The sequence below is a fragment of the Babylonia areolata genome, chromosome 2 (assembly GCF_041734735.1).
Source record: "Babylonia areolata isolate BAREFJ2019XMU chromosome 2, ASM4173473v1, whole genome shotgun sequence".
Classification (NCBI taxonomy): domain Eukaryota; kingdom Metazoa; phylum Mollusca; class Gastropoda; order Neogastropoda; family Buccinidae; genus Babylonia; species Babylonia areolata.
Genome location: NC_134877.1, coordinates 71,474,946 through 71,500,501, shown reverse-complemented (window position 1 = coordinate 71,500,501; position 25,556 = coordinate 71,474,946). Strand labels below are relative to the sequence as shown.

At 45.8% G+C, this 25,556-nt stretch overlaps 1 protein-coding gene and 1 long non-coding RNA gene across 5 annotated transcripts in view; both read right to left on the bottom strand.

Annotated features, from left to right (window-relative positions):
* Positions 1-853: 853 nt before the first annotated feature.
* LOC143276884 (uncharacterized) lies at positions 854-1,994 on the bottom strand. The gene is made up of 2 exons (XR_013053648.1): positions 1,810-1,994; positions 854-1,751 (listed from the first exon to the last, which is right to left on the bottom strand). It is a non-coding gene; the product is annotated as an uncharacterized LOC143276884 (long non-coding RNA).
* A 9,934-nt stretch (positions 1,995-11,928) lies between these two features.
* LOC143279575 (uncharacterized) overlaps positions 11,929-25,556 on the bottom strand; it is a 65,965-nt gene continuing 52,337 nt past the window's right edge. For all 4 annotated transcript variants that reach the window (XM_076583655.1, XM_076583656.1, XM_076583658.1 and 1 more), the window contains exons 9-13: positions 24,996-25,318; positions 22,813-22,880; positions 18,635-18,701; positions 13,518-13,571; positions 11,929-12,723 (exon numbers count right to left, since the gene is read on the bottom strand). In XM_076583655.1, the coding sequence (XP_076439770.1) occupies positions 12,592-12,723; positions 13,518-13,571; positions 18,635-18,701; positions 22,813-22,880; positions 24,996-25,318 (644 nt within the window). In that variant the 3' untranslated portion in view covers positions 11,929-12,591. The remainder of the gene's footprint in view (positions 12,724-13,517; positions 13,572-18,634; positions 18,702-22,812; positions 22,881-24,995; positions 25,319-25,556) is intronic.

The window sequence follows — 25,556 nt, the reverse complement described above, 5'->3', positions numbered from 1 at the left end:
GTGTATACACAGCATGTATGTTGTCCGTTAACTGTGCACCTGGTGTATACACAGCCTGTGTGTTGTCCGTTAACTGTGCACCTGGTGTATACACAGCCTGTATGTTGTCCGTTAACTGTGCACCTGGTGTATACACAGCACTATGTGTGTAGTTCAATATTCCTCTCAGGACATGGAACACCACAATGTGTGTGGTTCAATATTCCTCTCAGGACATGGAACACCACAATGTGTGTGGTTCAATATTCCTCTCAAGAACGGCTGACAGAGGTGGGGTGGATGGGGAGGGGGGGGGGGGGGGGGGGGCAGCAGCCAATGAACAAACGCTTCACGAAAGGAATCTTCCACAGAAAAGGAAAAACTAATACATGGTTAGCAACGAGTCTTTATTTCAATGTCGCTGAAACAAACCATCATAAAAAAGCACACTTCGTCAGTTCTTTCAAATAACGTGTGGAGTTCCCACCTGCATTAAGATACCACAGAGTTGTTTGAGATATCTGAACATGGGCCAGGATGAAGTTCACAAGCAAACAATCCATGTGCGTGTGTTACTTTACTGTTACAATATACAACAACTACAACAAAACATTGACAGTACAGGTTATGATTATCAAACAGATCCAGACAGTAATACAGAAGGTTGGTCATCAAAAAGAACCAGCTTTTAGTTATAACTATCTCCACTTGAGGCGTGTGACAGCTTTCGTTCCTGAAAGACCAGCATCACAGACAGCGTTCTGAACAGCGGACCAAGTGCCAAGTCATGGTAAGGGATGTGGGGCCATCAGCATTCACGATATCACTTTGTCATCATCACATCAGTCTTTTAGCACACACACACACACACACACACACACACACACACACTCTCTCTCTCTCTCTCTCTCTCTCTCTTACAGCAATAATTATAAGACTGAGCTATGAATATATATACAAAAAGCATGTATCACACAGGTTTTAAAGAAATATTCATTCATAAATCTGGAAATGTGCGACGGACATAAGACAAATATTCATGAGTTGGAAAAGAACAACAAAATGGCAAAGAAATGTATATTCCTTTTTATCATGGAAATCGGGGATGCCACAATACAACACAACGCAATACAACACAATATCATGCAACAAAGCACAATAAACAGTACGTATAATAAAAAGGACACTGCGCCACAAGCCACAAGATGACATAGTGGATGACGCGGAATATGCCGAAACAGGATCCAGACATCCTACGTACTCATGCATGCAGAGATGACACGGAAGCCAAATATTTCGCTTTGTGAAAACGAAAACAAAACACAAAACCCCAATATGACAAAGATGGGTAGACGTCCTACCTGTAATGATATGACGGTACCCACCACACCAATATGACACACGTGGGCAGACGTCCTACCTGTAATGATATGACGGTACCCACCACACCAATATGACACACGTGGGCAGACGTCCTACCTGTAATGATCTGACGGTACCCACCACACCAATATGACACAGGTGGCCAGACGTCTACCTGTAATGATCTGACGGTACCCACCACACCAATATGACACAGGTGGCCAGACGTCTACCTGTAATGATCTGACGGTACCCACCACACCAATATGACACACGTGGGCAGACGTCCTACCTGTAATGATCTGACGGTACCCACCACACCAATATGACACAGGTGGGCAGACGTCCTACCTGTAATGATCTGACGGTACCCACCACACCAATATGACACACGTGGGCAGACGTCCTACCTGTAATGATCTGACGGTACCCACCACACCAATATGACACAGGTGGCCAGACGTCTACCTGTAATGATCTGACGGTACCCACCACACCAATATGACACACGTGGGCAGACGTCCTACCTGTAATGATATGACGGTACCCACCACACCAATATGACACACGTGGGCAGACGTCCTACCTGTAATGATCTGACGGTACCCACCACACCAATATGACACAGGTGGCCAGACGTCTACCTGTAATGATATGACGGTACCCACCACACCAATATGACACACGTGGGCAGACGTCCTACCTGTAATGATCTGACGGTACCCACCACACCAATATGACACAGGTGGCCAGACGTCTACCTGTAATGATCTGACGGTACCCACCACACCAATATGACACACATGGGCAGACGTCCTACCTGTAATGATCTGACGGTACCCACCACACCAATATGACACACGTGGGCAGACGTCCTACCTGTAATGATCTGACGGTACCCACCACACCAATATGACACAGGTGGCCAGACGTCTACCTGTAATGATCTGACGGTACCCACCACACCAATATGACACAGGTGGGCAGACGTCCTACCTGTAATGATCTGACGGTACCCACCACACCAATATGACACAGGTGGCCAGACGTCTACCTGTAATGATCTGACGGTACCCACCACACCAATATGACACACATGGGCAGACGTCCTACCTGTAATGATCTGACGGTACCCACCACACCAATATGACACACGTGGGCAGACGTCCTACCTGTAATGATCTGACGGTACCCACCACACCAATATGACACAGGTGGCCAGACGTCCTACCTGTAATGATCTGACGGTACCCACCACACCAATATGACACAGGTGGCCAGACGTCCTACCTGTAATGATCTGACGGTACCCACCACACCAATATGACACACGTGGGCAGACGTCCTACCTGTAATGATATGACGGTACCCACCACACCAATATGACACACGTGGGCAGACGTCCTACCTGTAATGATCTGACGGTACCCACCACACCAATATGACACACGTGGGCAGACGTCCTACCTGTAATGATCTGACGGTACCCACCACACCAATATGACATACGTGGGCAGACGTCCTACCTGTAATGATATGACGGTACCCACCACACCAATATGACACAGGTGGCCAGACCTCCTACCTGTAATGATCTGACGAAGACTCGTCTTCCTTCTGCCTACACTTTATCTGAACTTCCCAATGTCTTCTCCTCTTTCTTTTTCGACAAAGTCCAAAATGTTCGTACCAGCTTAGACCAAACGCCTTTCAAACTTGCTCATCCTGATCCTCAATTCAACGGCACTCCTCTCCATTCCTTTAATCCATTGAATGAACAGAAGTCTATGAAATCCTTAAAGAAATGACAATAAAATCCTGTGAGCTCGATCCTATACCGGCCTCTGTCTTTTCCCAGTGTCTCACAGCTTCTCCCCACAATCACCAGTATTGTCAATTCATCTCTTCTTACTGGAACTTTTCTATCCACTTTCAAAAATGCAATCGTCCGGGATCTGTTTTAGGCCCTGTGCTCTTCACACTGTACACTGCTCCTCTCACTGAAATGATCAATCATTCTTACGCTGATGACACTCAACTCCAGAAGAGTGATACCCCTGAAAAAAATGTCGCTCTTGCAAGAAACATTCGACTGCTTCCTGCACATTCTAAATAAGTTACAACTGAACGCGAACAAAATTGAAGCAACGATCATAGGAACTAAACAAAACCTCTCTTCCATCACAACTGAAACAATCAAACTTGGCAGTACATCCATCGGCGTTGCCCTTGACAACATACTGTCCATCAGTCAGACACGGCAATCCTGCTGCACACACACACACGCACACACATACACACACACATTTGTGCACAGATGCCATTAACAACTTCTATGTACACTTCTCTATGGTGTTGAGCCAGGGCGAACTATGAGTGCTTTCACGGAAGTGACTACCATGCGAATACAATGCTGTTCTGTTTGAGGTGAAGCTTTGTCAGTGTATAAACCAAGAGAGACGGACACATTACTGTACCAAATTACCGATACATAGACCAGCCTTTTGGCAGTGTACAAAGAGTGACGGACACATTACTGTACCAAATTACCGATACATAGACCAGCCTTTTGGCAGTGTACAAAGAGTGACGGACACATTACTGTACCAACATTACCGATACATAGACCAGCCTTTTGGCAGTGTACAAAGAGAGACGGACACATTACTGTACCAACATTACCGATACATAGACCAGCTTTTTGTCAGTGTACAAAGAGAGACGGACACATTACTGTACCAACATTACCGATACATAGACCAGCCTTTTGGCAGTGTACAAAGAGAGACGGACACATTACTGTACCAACATTACCGATACATAGACCAGCCTTTTGGCAGTGTACAAAGAGTGACGGACACATTACTGTACCAACATTACCGATACATAGACCAGCCTTTTGGCAGTGTACAATGCAAGAGAGGCGGACGCATCAAACAGAAACTAGACGTCATGACACCAAGTTTGGTGGTCATAATGTGCTTATTGTACAGAAAAGATTTCATGCATGGTGTGGCTGTGTTACTGTATTCATTTGAACTCGAGTTGTTGAGAAAGGCTCGTGGTGCATGTGTTTTTAGGTGCTGAGGTGAATATGTGTTCACGAATTGTTGTGTTGTGAAGTGCAGCAAAATTCTTGCCACTCCACTCCAGGCAGACCTTGGGGGAGACTGTCGTGGGACACTTTGCCATTCTGAAAGAGAATGTGAGTCTACGTCTTGATATTTGGATTGTGGAGCTTCGAGGAAGCTGACTAGAAGTAGTGGTGAGTTCAGTGATTTCTAGTTTGGTAATAAGAAATTAGTGACATCGTTTCTTCTAAATTTGATAAATTTCGTGTGGTTTTTTATTTTATTTTTTTTTACATTTATGTTTCAGAACACTGGCTCAGCATCCTCAGTGCATCTTATCTGACAAGGTGTTTGTCTGATGTGTCGCCCGCCAAAAGATGTCTGGAAACACCAAGTTAGCATATCTTATCTGACAAGGTGTTTGTCTGATGTGTCGCCCACCAAAAGATGTCTGGAAACACCAAGTCAGCATATCTTATCTGACAAGGTGTTTGCGATGTCTGGAAACACCAAGTCAGCATATCTTATCTGACAAGGTGTTTGTCTGATGTGTCGCCCACCAAAAGATGTCTGGAAACACCAAGTCAGCATATCTTATCTGACAAGGTGTTTGTCTGATGTGTCGCCCACCAAAAGATGTCTGGAAACACCAAGTCAGCATATCTTATCTGACAAGGTGTTTGATGTGTCGCCCGCCAAAAGATGTCTGGAAACACCAAGTCAGCATATCTTATCCGACAAGGTGTTTGATGTGTCGCCCACCAAAAGATGTCTGGAAACACCAAGTCAGCATATCTTATCCGACAAGGTGTTTGATGTGTCGCCCACCAAAAGATGTCTGGAAACACCAAGTCAGCATATCTTATCCGACAAGGTGTTTGATGTGTCGCCCACCAAAAGATGTCTGGAAACACCAAGTCAGCATATCTTATCCGACAAGGTGTTTGTCTGATGTGTCGCCCACCAAAAGATGTCTGGAAACACCAAGTCAGCATATCTTATCTGACAAGGTGTTTGTCTGATGTGTCGCCCACCAAAAGATGTCTGGAAACACCAAGTCAGCACAGCCGTGAAAAGAAACGAATGAAGTTGTTAATGTTGTGATTTGGAGATTGTGGCGGGGAGGTGTAAGAGAGAACGGAGACTATCGGTTGTGAATTCTTGGATTGGACTTTCGTATGATTTATCCCTGAAGGGAAACTGGACCTAACTGTTTATTTTCTTTGATTTATCAATAATCAGAAAGGAGTGTCTTTACGTTGCCATGCTGTTAATGAGTGGGTAAGAGGGAAGTCCCAGTGTGAACGTTGTGTGCGAGTCTGTCGTGTGAGCTTAAGTGAATGCGGCAGTGTGACACCAGAGCGTCAACACAAGAGACCGGACCAGCGAGGAAGACAGTCATATTTTACACACAGACGCAAGTGTCAGGCACAAAAACACATACACAGCAAGTGAGTACATAGGAGAAGTGGGAATAGGCGAATTGCGATCACCAATATGTTATTCGGTGATAGGCGAAACGGGAATTGGTAAAATGGAAATGAGTGAATCAGGACGACACTGGATGATGTGCAGAAGCTGAAGACTAGCAGTGTGACCAGCGGGGTAACGTCCCTGCTGGAAGGAGCCAGGACAGAGGGGATTCGATGGACAGGCCCGAGGAATGCAGTCACCTGCAGTGTTGATGGATAGTGCCGGCACTCTCACTCATCGTTCAGGAAGATGGGGAAACAGAGCACTGGTACTGGTAAAGTTGTACCATATGTGTGTAGTGGTAAGTCATACCATTTGTGTGTGGTAAGTCATACCATTTGTGTGTGGTAAGACGTACCATTTGTGTGTGGTAAGACGTACCATTTGTGCAGAGAGGAGACACAGACCAGTGGTGGTGGTGGCAAAGTCCTACCATTTGTATGTTAGATGTCTGGGTTCAAAATGATTCACCGATCTAGCTTCTGTGAAAATGAGCACCGCAAAGAGGCAGCATTGAGGGACACTGGTCAGTTCTTATGACGTGTTTGACCAGTGATGAGGGATACTGATCAGTTCTTATGACGTGTTTGACCAGTGATGAGGGATACTGATCAGTTCTTATGATGTGTTTGACCAGTGATGAGGGACACTGGTCAGTTCTTATGACGTGTTTGACCAGTGATGAGGGATACTGATCAGTTCTTATGACGTGTTTGACCAGTGATGAGGGATACTGATCAGTTCTTATGATGTGTTTGACCAGTGATGAGGGATACTGGTCAGTTCTTATGATGTGTTTGACCAGTGATGAGGGATACTGATCAGTTCTTATGACGTGTTTGACCAGTGATGAGGGATACTGATCAGTTCTTATGATGTGTTTGACCAGTGATGAGGGATACTGGTCAGTTCTTATGATGTGTTTGACCAGTGATGAGGGATACTGATCAGTTCTTATGATGTGTTTGACCAGTGATGAGGGATACTGGTCAGTTCTTATGTGTTTGACCAGTGATGAAGGATACTGATCAGTTCTTATGACGTGTTTGACCAGTGATGAGGGATACTGGTCAGTTATGATGTGTTTGACCAGTGATGAGGGATACTGGTCAGTTCTTATGACGTGTTTGACCAATAATGCTGGACATTGGTCAATTTTAATGTGTTTGACCAAAAACAACGGACATTGGTCAGTTCTAACGACATGTTTGACCAATAATGAGAGACACTGGTCAGTTCTAATGATGTGTTTGACCAATAATGAGAGACATTGATAAATTCTATCAATGTGTTTTACCAATAATGAGGGATATTAGTAAGTTCTAACGACGTGATTGACCAATAATGAGGGACACTGATCAATTCTAACGTGTTTGATCAATGAGGGATATTAATCCACTCTAACGTGTTTGATCAATAATGAGGGACACTGGTCAGCTCTAATGTGTTTGATCAATAATGAGGGACATTGATCAGCTCTTACGTGTTCAATCAATGAGGGACATTGGTCAGCTCTAATGTGTCTAATCGATAACGAGGGATAATGATCAGCTCTAATGTGTCTTGATCAACTCTGTGTTTGATCAATAATGAGGGACATTGATCAGCTCTAACGTGTTTGATCAATAATGAGGGACATTGATCAGCTCTAACGTGTCTGATCAATAATGAGGGACATTGATCAGCTCTGTGTTTGATCAATAATGAGGGATATTGATCAGCTCTCATGTGTTTGATAAATAATGAGGGACATTGATCAGCTCTAATGTGTTTGATCAATAATGAGGGACATTGATCATCTCTAATGTGTTTGATCAATAATGAGGGATATTGATCAGCTCTAATGTGTTTGATCAATAATGAGGGATATTGACCAGCTCTAATGTGTTTGATCAATAATGAGGGATATTGATCAGCTCTAATGTTTGATCAATAATGAGGGATATTGATCAGCTCTCATGTGTTTGATCAATAATGAGGGACATTGATCAGCTCTTACGTGTTCAATCAATGAGGGACATTGGTCAGCTCTAATGTGTCTAATCGATAACGAGGGATAATGATCAGCTCTAATGTGTCTTGATCAACTCTGTGTTTGATCAATAATGAGGGACATTGATCAGCTCTAACGTGTTTGATCAATAATGAGGGACATTGATCAGCTCTAACGTGTTTGATCAATGAGGGACATTGGTCAGCTCTAACGTGTTTGATAATAATGAGGGTTATTGATCAGCTCTAACGTGTCTGATCAATAAGGGACATTGATCAGCTCTGTGTTTGATCAATAATAAGTGACACTGATCAGCTCTAACGTGATTGATCAATGAGGGATATTGATCAGCTCTAACGTGTCTGATCAATAATGAGGGACATTGATCAGCTCTGTGTTTGATCAATAATGAGGGATATTGATCAGCTCTCATGTGTTTGATAAATAATGAGGGACATTGATCAGCTCTAATGTGTTTGATCAATAATGAGGGACATTGATCATCTCTAATGTGTTTGATCAATAATGAGGGATATTGATCAGCTCTAATGTGTTTGATCAATAATGAGGGATATTGACCAGCTCTAATGTGTTTGATCAATAATGAGGGATATTGATCAGCTCTAATGTGTTTGATCAATAATGAGGGATATTGATCAGCTCTCATGTGTTTGATCAATAATGAGGGACATTGATCAGCTCTCATGTGTTTGACAAACAATAACATGGATGTGAAAGAAATGAAAAAAACACAGAACGAAGCACTTCCCATTTGTAGCTACAGATCAAGCGTTGTGAAGTCCAGCTGAAAGCTGAGGGCAACACACGGTCAACCCATGCACCTTGTGCTCTGTACAGAAATATTCTGGCTATTTATACCGTACACTTTAGAAAGGCTTTCTTTGTAAACACATGCACACGCATGCATGAACGCATTCAAAAAAACACACACACACACACCCCCCTTCTCTCTCTCTCATGCAGACACACATACTAGACAATTTTACGGTTGTACATTTTGACAGTAGCAAGGGATATCATGTCTCAAAATTACCCCAGCAATTCTCACTGCATATCTCGATGGACAGAAAAAGAACATGGACCTTTGTCACCGAAAATATCAGTGAACAGACTTAAAACATGGATCACTATCACTGTATTTCTCAAAGAACATATTTAAAACATGGATCACGATCACTGTATTTCTCAAAGAACAGACCTAAACCATAGATCACTATCACTGTATTTCTCAAAGAACAGACCTGAACCATGGATGGCTGTCACAGGAAGCACCATGGCAGAGTCTGACTTCTGATCCTGTGTTCATCAATGATCGGGGTTCGAGGCTCCGCTCCGACATAGTGTTGTCCTTGTGAAAGGCACTTTACTCCGATTGTCCTGACTCCACCCGGTGTGAAAGGGTACCTGACTTGGCTCGGGGAAAGTTAAAAGGTGGACGGCGAGGACTGTACCCCGCCTTGCTGTACCCCACCTTGCTGTACCCTTGCTGTGGCGCACCTTGCTTTACCCCGCCTTGCTGTACCCCACCTTGCTGTACCCTTGCTGTGCCCCACCTTGCTGTGCCCCACCTTGCTGTGCCCTTGCTGTACCCCACCTTGCTGTGCCCCACCTTGCTGTGCCCCACCTTGCTGTGCCCCACCTTGCTGTACCCCACATTGCTGTGCCCTTGCTGTACCCCCACCTTGCTGTACCCTTGCTGTACCCCACCTTGCTGTACCCCACCTTGCTGTACCCCACCTTACTGTGCCCTTGCTGTACCCCGCCTTGCTGTACCCTTGCTGTACCCCGCCTTGCTGTACCCCGCCTTGCTGTACCCTTGTTGTACCCCACCTTGCTGTGCTCCACCTTGCTGTACCCTTGCTGTACCCCACCTTGCTGTACCCTTGCTGTACCCCACCTTGCTGTGCTCCACCTTGCTGTGCTCCACCTTGCTGTACCCTTGCTGTACCCCACCTTGCTGTACCCTTGCTGTACCCCACCTTGCTGTACCCTTGCTGTACCCCACCTTGCTGTACCCCGCCTTGCTGTGCTCCACCTTGCTGTACCCTTGCTGTACCCCACCTTGCTGTACCCTTGCTGTACCCCGCCTTGCTGTACCCCGCCTTGCTGTGCTCCACCTTGCTGTACCCTTGCTGTACCCCACCTTGCTGTACCCTTGCTGTACCCCACCTTGCTGTACCCCGCCTTGCTGTACCCCACCTTGCTGTACCCTGCCTTGCTGTACCCTTGCTGTACCCCCCTTGCTGTGCCCTTGCTGTACCCCACCTTGCTGTACCCCACCTTGCTGTACCCCGCCTTGCTGTGCCCTTGCTGTACCCCACCTTGCTGTACCCCACCTTGCTGTGCTGTACCCTTGCTGTACCCCCCTTGCTGTACCCCACCTTGCTGTACCCTTGCTGTGCCCCACCTTGCTGTGCCCCACCTTGCTGTACCCCACCTTGCTGTACCCTTGCTGTACCCCACTTTGCTGTACCCCACATTGCTGTACCCCACTTTGCTGTGCCCTTGCTGTACCCCACCTTGCTGTACCCCACCTTGCTGTACCCCGCCTTGCTGTGCCCTTGCTGTACCCCACCTTGCTGTGCCCCACCTTGCTGTGCCCTTGCTGTACCCCGCCTTGCTGTGCCCCACCTTGCTGTACCCCACCTTGCTGTGCCCTTGCTGTACCCCACCTTGCTGTGCCCCACCTTGCTGTACCCTTGCTGTACCCCACCTTGCTGTACCCCACCTTGCTGTGCCCTTGCTGTGCCCCACCTTGCTGTACCCCACCTTGCTGTGCCCTTGCTGTACCCCACCTTGCTGTGCCCTTGCTGTACCCCCACCTTGCTGTGCCCTTGCTGTACCCCACCTTGCTGTACCCCACCTTGCTGTGCCCCACCTTGCTGTACCCCACCTTTCTGTGCCCCACCTCGCTGTACCCTTGCTGTACCCCACCTTTCTGTGCCCCACCTTGCTGTACCCCACCTTGCTGTACCCCACCTTTCTGTGCCCCACCTCGCTGTACCCTTGCTGTACCCCACCTTTCTGTGCCCCACCTCGCTGTACCCCGCCTTGCTGTACCCTTGCTGTACCCCACTTTGCTGTACCCCGCCTTGCTATGCCCCACCTTGCTGTACCCCACCTTGCTGTACCCTTGCTGTACCCCACCTTGCTGTACTCCACCTGGCTGTACCCCGCCTTGCTGTACCCTTGCTATAGCCCTGGACACAGCTGTCTCCACTGCCATAAAAAGGCCATGGTAATTTTTAAGGTGGCTGTGGTTATCTCAAAGAAATTAATTAGAACTGGAACTGTTCTCACTGAAAATGTCGATGAACAACATTTCAACCAGTGCCATTCTTACTGAATGCACCAACAGTGATCTACCATTGTCACTGCATGCACCAACAGTATCTACCATTGTCACTGCATGCACCAATAGTGACCTACCACTGTCACTGCACCAACAGTGATCTACCATTGTCACTGCATGCACCAACAGTGATCTACCATTGTCACTGCATGCACCAACAGTGATCTACCATTGTCACTGCACCAACAGTGATCTACCACTGTCACTGCATGCACCAACAGTGATCTACCATTGTCACTGCATGCACCAACAGTGATCTACCATTGTCACTGCATGCACCAACAGTGATCTACCATTGTCACTGCATGCACCAACAGTGATCTACCACTGTCACTGCACCAACAGTGATCTACCATTGTCACTGCATGCACCAACAGTGATCTACCACTGTCACTGCACCAACAGTGATCTACCATTGTCGCTGCATGCACCAACAGTGATCTACCATTGTCACTGCATGCACCAACAGTGATCTACCACTGTCACTGCACCAACAGTGATCTACCATTGTCACTGCACCAACAGTGATCTACCACTGTCACTGCACCAACAGTGATCTACCATTGTCACTGCACCAACAGTGATCTACCATTGTCACTGCACCAACAGTGATCTACCATTGTCACTGCACCAACAGTGATCGACCACCGTCACTGCATGCACCAACAGTGATCTACCATTGTCACTGCATGCACCAACAGTGATCTACCATTGTCACTGCACCAACAGTGATCGACCACCGTCACTGCATGCACCAACAGTGATCTACCATTGTCACTGCACCAACAGTGATCGACCACCGTCACTGCATGCACCAACAGTGATCTACCATTGTCACTGCACCAACAGTGATCTACCATTGTCACTGCATGCACCAACAGTGATCTACCACTGTCACTGCACCAACAGTGTATCCTGACTGTCATGTGGCGTGTAGCTCAGTGCAGTGTGGGGGGGGAGGGGAGGTAAGTGGTTTCATGGTGAGAATTACGGCCCCTGTCACACAACATCTGATCACTGGTGCAACACAGGGGAGACCATGCAATGACTATAATGATGGCGTTGGAAAAGGTTCTGCATGGCTGAAAAGGCTTCTAAATGCAACACATTCTACACGGCGTAAAAGGTTTTAAAAGTAACAAAACTATCTGCACAATGCCAATAACATTAGAAGGAGTCTCTCTTTCTCTCAAACCACAATGTCTTTCTCTACCCCCCTCTCTCTTTTTGTCTATCTACTGAGAGAGTAAGCCCCCAGACTCTAGTCCACAGGAGCTGCCTGCAGGCAGTGGGTGTGAAGCGGCCAGGAGGCTCCCAGCCAGAGCAGACCCAGCCTGCTGTCAGTGGCTGGTGTTGCTATAGGAACGGGTGAGGGTCTGCTGTCTGTTGGGGAGGGGCGAGGTGCTGTAGTGGTTCAACAGCTCGTCTACATCACTGAAGAACGTCCTCCTATCCAGACTGACCTGCCCAGCCTGCACACACACACACACACACATACATACATGCACACACACACACACACATACATACATGCACACACATACATACATGCACACACACACGTGCACACACACACATGCACATACACACACACACACACACACACACACAAGCAGACACGCACACACAGAGACACACACACAGACACACTGGTGGGCTATATACACGTTCCACGACACCCAGTGATCTGCAAACTACACGCAGTGCTGACACTTTGAACAGTTCAGCTCTTGACAGCTAAATCTGTGTTACAGATATATAGTGGGAAGAAGATGATGATGAAGATGATGAAGATGAAGTAGAAGATAAAGAAGATGAAGAAGAAAATGATAATGATGACTGATGATGATGATGATGATGATGGTGATGACAACGACGACGACGACCAAACTGACTTGAATGTCTACCACAGGAGATGAAATTACAGAAACAAAAGACACCAACTTTGACAAGACTATGAAAAGCTGCTTTCTTGAAACATAGAAGTGATGAATAAGAGTGAGTATTCTGGAATTTGACAGATCTGACGGCACAGTGCAAACCATCAGCAATGACCTCTTAGCATGCAGCACTGCCAATGATGTGTCTGTGTGAATTAGTATGACATATCCTGTGACAACACAACACATCCACATGATCAGTGTACAACAGTGATGACACATCATGTGACAACACAACACATCCACATGATCAGTGTACAACAGTGAAGGGGACAGAGCGTGTGGCATACTATGTGACATGGTGTGACAAAATGTGTTCTGCTGACCTCTGTGAAGATCTTGTATTCCTTAACATCCTCCATGGTCATCACAACCAGCACCTGAAACACACACACACACACACACACACACACACGCAAAGATCATTACACTCACCGTAAAAAAACAACAACAAACAAGAGAGGCAAGGCCTTCAAGACTCACTTGAGATACATTTTAAAAAAAAATCCAAGCTTTTTATGTATTGAGTATAATTTCAAAATGTAATGTTTAAGATGAGAAAGATCAGTTTAAAGCAAATTAAGTCCCCTAGCATTAATTACAGAGTAATTTCCCTTCTTTACTATCTGCACCAAAACATTTGCAAAATAAATAAAACTTCCATGCTTAGCAAAAGAAGTTCCTGTTTGAACAAAAAAATGATAATAATGACTGCTCTTGTTGTTGGGGCAGAATATCAGATCAAAGTGCCAAGTTTAGAGAATACAAAAAATATAAATATAACAGTAAATGCAGTTTGCATATAAATAGGCTTCTTTTTTTGTTTTTTGTGCCCATCCCAGAGGTGCAATATTGTTTTAAATAAGATGACTGGAAAGAACTTAATTTTTCCTATTTTTATGCCTAATTTGCTGTCAACTGACAAAGTATTTGCAGAGAAAATGGCAATGTTAAAGTTTACCACGGACACACAGACACAGACAACCGAACACCGGGTTAAAACATAGACTTACTTTGTTTACACAAGTGAGTCAAAAACACTTGCTGACACATTTGACACAAACCCAGCTGTTGCAACGTTTAGTTGGAATGAATGCAATACAAGTCATTGACACCCCTCCCCTCTCCCCCACAATACATTGACACCCCTCCCCTCTCCCCCACAATACAAGTCATTGACACCCCTCCCCTCTCCCCCACTATACATTGACACCCTCCCCTCTCCCCCATTATACACTGACACCTCTCCCCCACAATACAAGTCATTGACACCCCTCCCCTCTCCCCCACAATACAAGTCATTGACACCCCTCCCCCCTCTCCCTCACAATACAAGTCATTGACACCCCTCCCCTCTCCCCCACAATACAAGTCATTGACACCCCTCTCCCCCACAATACAAGTCATTGACACCCCTCCCCCCTCTCCCTCACAATACAAGTCATTGACACCCCTCCCCTCTCCCCCACAATACAAGTCATTGACACCCCTCCCCTCTCCCCCACAATACAAGTCATTGACACCCCTCCCCTCTCCCCCACAATACAAGTCATTGACACCCCTCCCCCCTCTCCCTCACAATACAAGTCATTGACACCCCTCCCCCCTCTCCCCCACAATACAAGTCATTGACACCCCTCCCCTCTCCCCCACTATACACTGACACGCCTCCCCTCTCCCCCGCTATACACTGACACCCCTCCCCTCTCCCCAACTATACAAGTCATTGACACCCCTCCCCTCTCCCCCACAATACACTGACACCCCTCCCCTCTCCCCCGCTATACACTGACACCCCTCCCTCTCCCCCGCTATACCTGACACCCTCCACTCCCCTATGATACATTGACACCCCTCCCCTCTCCCCAACTATACAAGTCATTGACACCCCTCCCCTCTCCCCCGCTATACACTGACACCCCTCCCCTCTCCCCCGCTATACACTGACACCCCTCCACTCTCCCCTACGATACATTGACACCCCTCCCCTCTCCCCCACTATACAAGTCATTGACACCCCTCCCCTCTCCCCCACAATACACTGACACCCCTCCCCTCTCCCCCGCTATACATTGACACCCCTCCACTCTCCCCTACGATACATTGACACCCCTCCCCTCTCCCCCACTATACAAGCATTGACACCTTTCTCCTCTCCCCCACTATACAAGTCATTGACACCCCTCCCCTCTCCCCCACTATACATTAACGCCCCTCCCCTCTCCCCCACAATACACTGACACCCCTCCCCTCTCCCCCACTATACATTGACACCCCTCCCCTCTCCCCCACAATACACTGACACCTCTCCCCCACAATACAAGTCATTGACACCCCTCCCCTCTCCCCCACAATACACTGACACCCCTCCCCTCTCCTCCACTATACACTGACACCCCTCCCCTCTCCCCCACTATACACTGACACCCCTCCCCTCTCCCCAACTATACATTGACACCCCTCCCCTCTCCCCCACTATACACTGACACCCCTCCCCTCTCCCCCACAATACACTGACACCCCTCCCCTCTCCTCCACTATACACTGACACCCCTCCCCTCTCCCCCAATAGACCACGTCAAGTGCTCCCTACACCCCCACGCCCCCTCCCTCCACCCTCATGAATAATGTCAACTGTTTCTGTCTGAGAGAAGACCAGTTTATAAAGATGACAGGCATTTGCGGAAGGAGAAACGATCAGTGACTTTCCACCAGGAAAAGGACACATGGTACATGACTTTCCACATGACTTTCCACCAGGAAAAGGACACATGGTACATGACTTTCCACATGACTTTCCACCAGGAAAAGGACACATGGTTCATGACTTTCCACCAGGAAAAGGACACATGGTACATGACTTTCCACATGACTTTCCACCAGGAAAAGGACACATGGTTCATGACTTTCCACATGACTTTCCACCAGGAAAAGGACACATGGTTCATGACTTTCCACCAGGAAAAGGACACATGGTTCATGACTTTCCAAATGCCTTTCCACCAGGAAAAGGACACATGGTTCATGACTTTCCATATGACTTTCCACATGACTTTCCACCAGGAAAAGGACACATGGTTCATGACTTTCCACCAGGAAAAGGACACATGGTACATGACTTTCCACATGACTTTCCACCAGGAAAAGGACACATGGTTCATGACTTTCCACCAGGAAAAGGGCACATGGTACATGACTTTCCACCAGGAAAAGGACACATGGTACATGACTTTCCACATGACTTTCCACCAGGAAAAGGACACATGGTACATGACTTTCAACCAGGAAAAGGACACATGGTTCATGATTTTCAACATGACTTTCCACCAGAAAAAGGACACATGGTACATGACTTTCCACCAGGAAAAGGACACATGGTACATGACTTTCCACATGACTTTCCACCAGGAAAAGGACACATGGTACATGACTTTCCACATCACTTTCCACCAGGAAAAGGCACATGGTACATGACTTTCCACCAGGAAAAGGACACATGGTACATGACTTTCCACATGACTTTCCACCAGGAAAAGGACACATGGTTCATGACTTTCCACATGACTTTCCACCAGGAAAAGGACACATGGTACATGACTTTCCACCAGGAAAAGGACACATGGTACATGACTTTCCACCAGGAAAAGGACACATGGTTCATGACTTTCCACCAGGAAAAGGACACATGGTTCATGACTTTCCACATGACTTTTCACCAGGAAAAGGACACATGGTACATGACTTTCCACCAGGAAAAGGACAAATGGAACGGCTCACAGCTGACAGTACAGAGGGAAGGAATTTAAATCAGTTTCTGCCACTCCAAAGAAAATAGAGAATTACCAATCGACAGAAGCTACACTTTATGCCATAAATGACATGAAAAATAAACACACACACACACACACACACACACACACACACACACATCCACTGTTCAAAGACAGTCACTGACTTCTCTATGTCCCCTTGGGGTTTTTGCTGGATTCTCTCCCTTCCACAGTGCACACTATTATTTTCATTCCTCACACTGTTGGAAGGAAGGAAGGAAGGAAGGAAAGAAGAAAGAAAGAAAGAAGTAAAGAAAGGGAAAGAGGAAGGAACACAGGCAGGGAGGAAAGATGGAAGGAAAGAATGAAGAAAGAAAGGAGTAAAGAAGGGGAAAGTAAAGAGGAAGGAAAGCAGGGAGGGAGGAAAGAAGGAAGGAAGAAAGAAAGAAAGAAGAAAGGGAAAGTACAGAGGAAGGAATACAGGAAGGGGGGACAGAAGGAAGGAAGGAAGAAAGAAAGGGAAAGTACAGAGGAAGGAACGCAGGGAGGACAGAAGGAAGAAAGAAAGAAAGAAAGAAAGAAAGAAAGAAAGGGAAAGTACAGAGGAAGGAACACAGGAAGGGAGGACAGAAGGAAGGAAGGAAAGAAGGAAGGAAGAAAGAAAGAAAGGGAAAGTACAGAGGAAGGAACACAGGAAGGGAGGACAGAAGGAAGGAAGGAAGGAAGAAAGAAAGAAAGGGAAAGTACAATGAAGGAACACAGGGAGGGAGGAAAGAAGGAAGGAAGGAAGGAAGAAAGAAAGAAAGGGAAAGTACAATGAAGGAACACAGGGAGGGAGGAAAGAAGGAAGGAAGGAAGGAAGAAAGAAAGAAAGGGAAAGTACAATGAAGGAACACAGGGAGGAAGGAAGGAAGGGAAAGTACAGAGGAAGGAACACAGGGAGGGAGGACAGAAGGAAGGAAGGAAGGAAGAAAGAAAGAAAGGGAAAGTACAATGAAGGAACACAGGGAGGAAGGAAGGAAGGGAAAGTACAGAGGAAGGAACACAGGGAGGGAGGACAGAAGGAAGGAAGGAAGGAAGGAAGGAAGAAAGAAGAAAGGGAAAGTACAATGAAGGAACACAGGGAGGGAGGACAGAAGGAAGGAAGGAAGGAAGGAAGAAAGAAGAAAGGGAAAGTACAGAGGAAGGAACACAGGGAGGGAGGACAGAAGGAAGGAAGGAAGGAAGGAAGGAAGAAAGAAGAAAGGGAAAGTACAGAGGAAGGAACACAGGGAGGGAGGACAGAAGGAAGGAAGGAAGGAAGGAAGGAAGAAAGAAGAAAGGGAAAGTACAGAGGAAGGAATACAGGGAGGGAGGACAGAAGGAAGGAAGGAAGGAAGGAAGGAAGGAAGAAAGAAGAAAGGGAAAGTACAGAGGAAGGAACACAGGAAGGGAGGACAGAAGGAAGGAAGGAAGGAAGGAAGAAAGAAGAAAGGGAAAGTACAGAGGAAGGAACACAGGAAGGGAGGACAGAAGGAAGGAAGGAAGGAAGGAAGAAAGAAGAAAGGGAAAGTACAGAGGAAGGAACACAGGGAGGGAGGACAGAAGGAAGGAAGGAAGAAAGAAAGAAAGAAGAAAGGGAAAGTACAGAGGAAGGAACACAGAAGGAAGGAAGGAGCGTGGCAGTGGCTCACCCTACTGTCACCCTGTCGGGATTTCCGGATCATAAATGTTCCTGGCAGGTTGCTGCTCCGTAGAATTCTGTAACCATCACCAAAATAACAGCACTCTTGATGCGGTAGACATAACATGTGTCGGGATATACACATGCACACACAAGCATGCCACACACGGACACAAGCACAGCGTGTAAGGTCTGTCCGCGAGGCACATGCACACACTGAAACATGGCAGTCACAGCGCTCCATCCCAAACTGTCACTTCTAAAACCAGAAAAGAATCAGAAAGACGACACACCATGTCCACACACTGTCATCGTCTCTGCGTTGTCCACATCAAACATCATGTCCACACACTGTCATCGTCTCTGCATTGTCCACATCAAACATCATGTCCACACACTGTCATTATCTCTGCGTTGTCCACATCAAACATCATGTCCACACACTGTCATCGTCTCTGCATTGTCCACATCAAACATCATGTCCACACACTGTCATCGTCTCTGCATTGTCCACATCAAACATCATGTCCACACACTGTCATCGTCTCTGCGTTATCCACATCAAACATCATGTCCACACACTGTCATTATCTCTGCGTTGTCCACATCAAACATCATGTCCACACACTGTCATCGTCTCTGCATTGTCCACATCAAACATCATGTCCACACACTGTCATCGTCTCTGCATTGTCCACATCAAACATCATGTCCACACACTGTCATTATCTCTGCGTTGTCCACATCAAACATCATGTCCACACACTGTCATCGTCTCTGCATTGTCCACATCAAACATCATGTCCACACACTGTCATTATCTCTGCGTTGTCCACATCAAACATCATGTCCACACACTGTCATCGTCTCTGCATTGTCCACATCAAACATCATGTCCACACACTGTCATTATCTCTGCGGTGTCCACATCAAACATCATGTCCACACACTGTCATCGTCTCCACATCATCCACATCAAACATCATGTCCACACACTGTCATCATCTCCACATCATCCACATCAAACATCATGTCCACACACTGTCATCGTCTCTGCATTATCCACATCAAACATCATGTCCATACACTGTCATCATCTCCATATTATCCACATCAAAGATCATGTCCATACACTGTCATCATCTCCACATTATCCACATCAAACATCATGTCCACACACTGTCATCATCTCCACATTATCCACATCAAACATCATGTCCACACACTGTCATCGTCTCCACATCATCCACATCAAACATCATGTCCACACACTGTCATCATCTCCACATCATCCACATCAAACATCATGTCCACACACTGTCATCATCTCCACATTATCCACATCAAACATGTCCACACACTGTCATAATCTCTGCATAATCCACATCAAACATCATGTCCACACACTGTCATCATCTCCACATCATCCACATCCAACATCATGTCTACACACTGTCATCATCTCCACATCATCCACATCCAACATCATGTCTAAACACTGCCATCGTCTCCACATTATCCACATCAAACATCATGTCCACACACTGTCATAATCTCTGCATTGTCCACATCAAACATCATGTCTACACACTGTCATCATCTCCACATCATCCACATCAAACATTATTTGGCCAAACAGAGCAAACCATAGGCCTAGTTTGCATCGGTTTGACATGGTACAGTATATGACACCAAACATCATGTCCACACACTGTCATAATCTCCACATCATCCACATCAAACATCATGTCCACACACTGTCATAATCTCCACATTATCCACATCAAACATCATATCCACACACTGTCATCATCTTCACATGATCCACATCAAACATCATGTCTACACACTGTCATCGTCTCTGCATTATCCACATCAAACATCATGTCCATACACTGACATCGTCTCCACATTATCCACATCAAACATCATGTCTACACACTGACATCGTCTCCACATTATCCACATCAAACATCATGTCCATACACTGACATCGTCTCCACATCATCCACATCAAACATCATGTCTACACACTGACATTGTCTCCACATCATCCACATCAAACATCATGTCTACACACTGTCATCATCTCCACATCATCCACATCAAACATCATGTCTACACACTGTCATCATCTCCACATCATCCACATCAAACATCATGTCTAAACACTGACATCGTCTCCACATTATCCACATCAAACATCATTTGTATTTGTATTTGTATTCCTTTTTATCACAACAGATTTCTCTGTGTGAAATTCGGGCTGCTCTCCCCAGGGAGAGTGCGTCGCTACACTACAGTGCAACCCATTTTTTTGTATTTTTTCCTGTGTGCAGTTTTATTTGTTTTTCCTTTCAAAGTGGATTTTTCTACAGAATTTTGCCAGGAACAACCCTTTTGTTGCCGTGGGTTCTTTTAAGTGCGCTAAGTGCATGCTGCACACGGGACCTCGGTTTATCGTCTCATCCGAATGACTACACACTGTCATTGTCTCCACATTATCCACATCAAACATCAAGTTCACACACTGTCATAATCTCCACATCATCCACATCAAACACCATGTCTAAACATTGTCATCATCTCCACATTATCCACATCAAACATCATGTCTACACACTGTCACTGTCTCACCACATTATCCACATCAAACATCATGCCTACACACTGCCATTGTCTCCACATTATCCACATCAAACATCATGTCTACACACTGTCATCATCTCCACATTATCCACATCAAACATCATATCTAAACCCTGTTATCGTCTCTATATTATCCACATCAAACATCATATCTAAACACTGTTATCGTCTCTACATTATCCACATCAAACATCATATCTAAACACTGTTATCGTCTCTACATTATCCACATTAAACATCATATCTAAACACTGTTATCTTCTCTACATTATCCACATTAAACATATCTAAACACTGTTATCTTCTCTACATTATCCACATCAAACATCATATCTAAACACTGTTATCTTCTCTACATTATCCACATTAAACATATCTAAACACTGTTATCTTCTCTACATTATCCACATCAAACATATCTAAACACTGTTATCGTCTCTACATTATCCACATCAAACATCATATCTAAACACTGTTATCTTCTCTACATTATCCACATCAAACATATCTAAACACTGTTATCTTCTCTACATTATCCACATTAAACATCATATCTAAACACTGCTATCTTCTCTACATTATCCACATCAAACATCATATCTAAACACTGTTATCTTCTCTACATTATCCACATCAAACATATCTAAACACTGTTATCTTCTCTACATTATCCACATCAAACATCATATCTAAACACTGTTATCTTCTCTACATTATCCACATTAAACATCATATCTAAACACTGTTATCTTCTCTACATTATCCACATTAAACATATCTAAACACTGTTATCTTCTCTACATTATCCACATCAAACATCATATCTAAACACTGTTATCTTCTCTACATTATCCACATTAAACATCATATCTAAACACTGTTATCTTCTCTACATTATCCACATTAAACATCATATCTAAACACTGTTATCTTCTCTACATTATCCACATTAAACATATCTAAACACTGTTATCTTCTCTACGTTATCCACATCAAACATCATATCTAAACACTGTTATCTTCTCTACGTTATCCACATCAAACATCATATCTAAACACTGTTATCTTCTCTACATTATCCACATCAAACAACATACCTAAACACTGTTATCTTCTCTACATTATCCACATCAAACATATCTAAACACTGTTATCTTCTCTACATTATCCACATCAAACATCATATCTAAACACTGTTATCTTCTCTACATTATCCACATTAAACATCATATCTAAACACTGTTATCTTCTCTACATTATCCACATCAAACATCATATCTAAACACTGTTATCTTCTCTACATTATCCACATCAAACATCATATCTAAACACTGTTATCTTCTCTACATTATCCACATCAAACATCATATCTAAACACTGTTATCTTCTCCAATTCTCCACATATAACCTTTCTTGTTCTTTCCCAAAAGACCATACTAGACAGGCACGAGAGACAGACAGACAGACAGACAGAGACACACAGACAGACAGACAGACAGACAGAGACACACAGACAGACAGACAGACAGACAAACTGACTCTATGGCGGCTTCCCGGTCATTGTTGTCAAAGAAGCAATCCATTTCTGACAGTCGTCTGCCTCTTCTCTGTAACACGGCATGTCCTCACAATAACATCACATACTGACATCACATAGTGATATCATACAGCAACACACACACACACACACACACACACTGACATTACACAGTAACATCACAGACATCACTTTGACATCATACAGTGACAGCAAACAAACCAACACACTGAAATCACACAGTGACATCACACAGTGACATCACATACTGAAATCATACAATGACATTGCACACTGTGACATCACACAGTGACATTACATACAGTGACATAACATACACTTTACAGTGACATCACACAGTGACATCACATACAGTGACACCAGATAATGACACCACACAATGGTATCACACACAGTGACATCATGCACTGAAATCGCACACTAATATCACACAATGACATCATACAATGTCACACTGACATCACACACACTGACATCAGACACACTGATATCGCACACTGACACCACACACAGTGACAACACACAATGACATCACACACAAAAATCACACACTGATATCACACAGTGACACCACATTCCGAAATCACACAGTGATATCACACAATGAAATTACAAAACGGCATCACATAGTGACATCACACATGAAATTACACAATGAAATTATGCAATGGCAGCACACAGTGGCTGGCTAATGACTCCACACCAACCCTTCCTTACTGGTCAGTCCTCACCCACACAAGACTGACTAATGACTCCACACCAACCCTTCCTTACTGGTCAGTCCTCACCCACACAGGACTGACTAATGACTCCACACCAACCCTTCCTTACTGGTCAGTCCTCACCCACACAGGACTGGCTAATGACTCCACACCAACCCTTCCTTACTGGTCAGTCCTCACCCACACAGGACTGGCTAATGACTCCACACCAACCCTTCCTTACTGGTCAGTCCTCACCCACACAGGACTGGCTAATGACTCCACACCAACCCTTCCTTACTGGTCAGTCCTCACCCACACAGGACTGACTAATGACTCCACACCAACCCTTCCTTACTGGTCAGTCCTCACCCACACAGGACTGGCTAATGACTCCACACCAACCCTTCCTTACTGGTCAGTCCTCACCCACACAGGACTGGCTAATGACTCCACACCAACCCTTCCTTACTGGTCAGTCCTCACCCACACAGGACTGGCTAATGACTCCACACCAACCCTTCCTTACTGGTCAGTCCTCACCCACACAGGACTGGCTAATGACTCCACACCAACCCTTCCTTACTGGTCAGTCCTCACCCACACAGGACTGGCTAATGACTCCACACCAACCCTTCCTTACTGGTCAGTCCTCACCCACACAGGACTGGCTAATGACTCCACACCAACCCTTCCTTACTGGTCAGTCCTCACCCACACAGGACTGGCTAATGACTCCACACCAACCCTTCCTTACTGGTCAGTCCTCACCCACACAGGACTGACTAATGACTCCACACCAACCCTTCCTTACTGGTCAGTCCTCACCCACACAGGACTGGCTAATGACTCCACACCAACCCTTCCTTACTGGTCAGTCCTCACCCACACAGGACTGGCTAATGACTCCACACCAACCCTTCCTTACTGGTCAGTCCTCACCCACACAGGACTGGCTAATGACTCCACACCAACCCTTCCTTACTGGTCAGTCCTCACCCACACAGGACTGACTAATGACTCCAAAACAACTGACAATTCCGCCTGAACAAGTAAACTGAAGGGACCTAACTCTGGCTCGCTCTACAACTGAGATGATAAATTCACTGCAACAGCAGTGGTTGTCAGTCACCCTAGAGAGTGACACCTAGCTACTCTGGACACAACAATTGGTGGCTGCACATATTTCATTATCATCACCATGTATTGGCTCATTTCTTATTTATATTTCTGTATACAATCTTCAACATTCGGTGTCGGTGTGCTGAGAACGACAATCACTGATGTTTACTTTCATTTCTTCTTCGTCGTCTTCCGACACTGGTGTCTCTTCTTGAGAAAATGGCCCAGTTAACTGGGTTGACGGTCACCAAGACAGCATCCACAGGGCTGATCCTTGATCCAGCAACAGATGTTACACACACACACACACACACACACACACACACACACACAGCACTGACCTGTACGGGGGGTTTGGCAGCAGCAGGGTCAGGAGGTGTGTGTGACGGTCTGGGGGCGGGGCCAGGACCAGGCTGTTTGGGTCTGGGGGCGGGGACAGAGGGCAGCACATTAACTCTGCCCGGCAGGTGCGGGAGAGGGGAGGTGTCCTGAGGACTGCTGGGTATGGGCAGCGGGGGTTTGGGTCTGCCCAGGCTCCCCCCACTGTCACCCCCCGCCACCGGGAGTGGAGCCTTGGGTCGGGAGACGGGTGGTTTGGAGAGGGGGGAGGTGGGGGTGGTGGGTGGTGGGGAGGTGGAGGTGGCGTTTGCACTCTGCGGAACAGCTGTGGCGGAAGAAGGTGGTACAATGGTTAGAACATTTATCTGCCATTACGGATTCAGTGAGGGTCTGGGTTCGAATCCCGGTGTCTTTTCTCCCAAACCTGATGGAAAGTCAAACTGACTGAAGAGCCGTTCAGGTAAGACCATCAAGTGAGGCCCCGTGTGCAATTCGCACTTGGCGCACTGAAAAAGAACCCATGACAACGAGAGAGTTGTCCTCTGGGAAAATTATGTACAAGA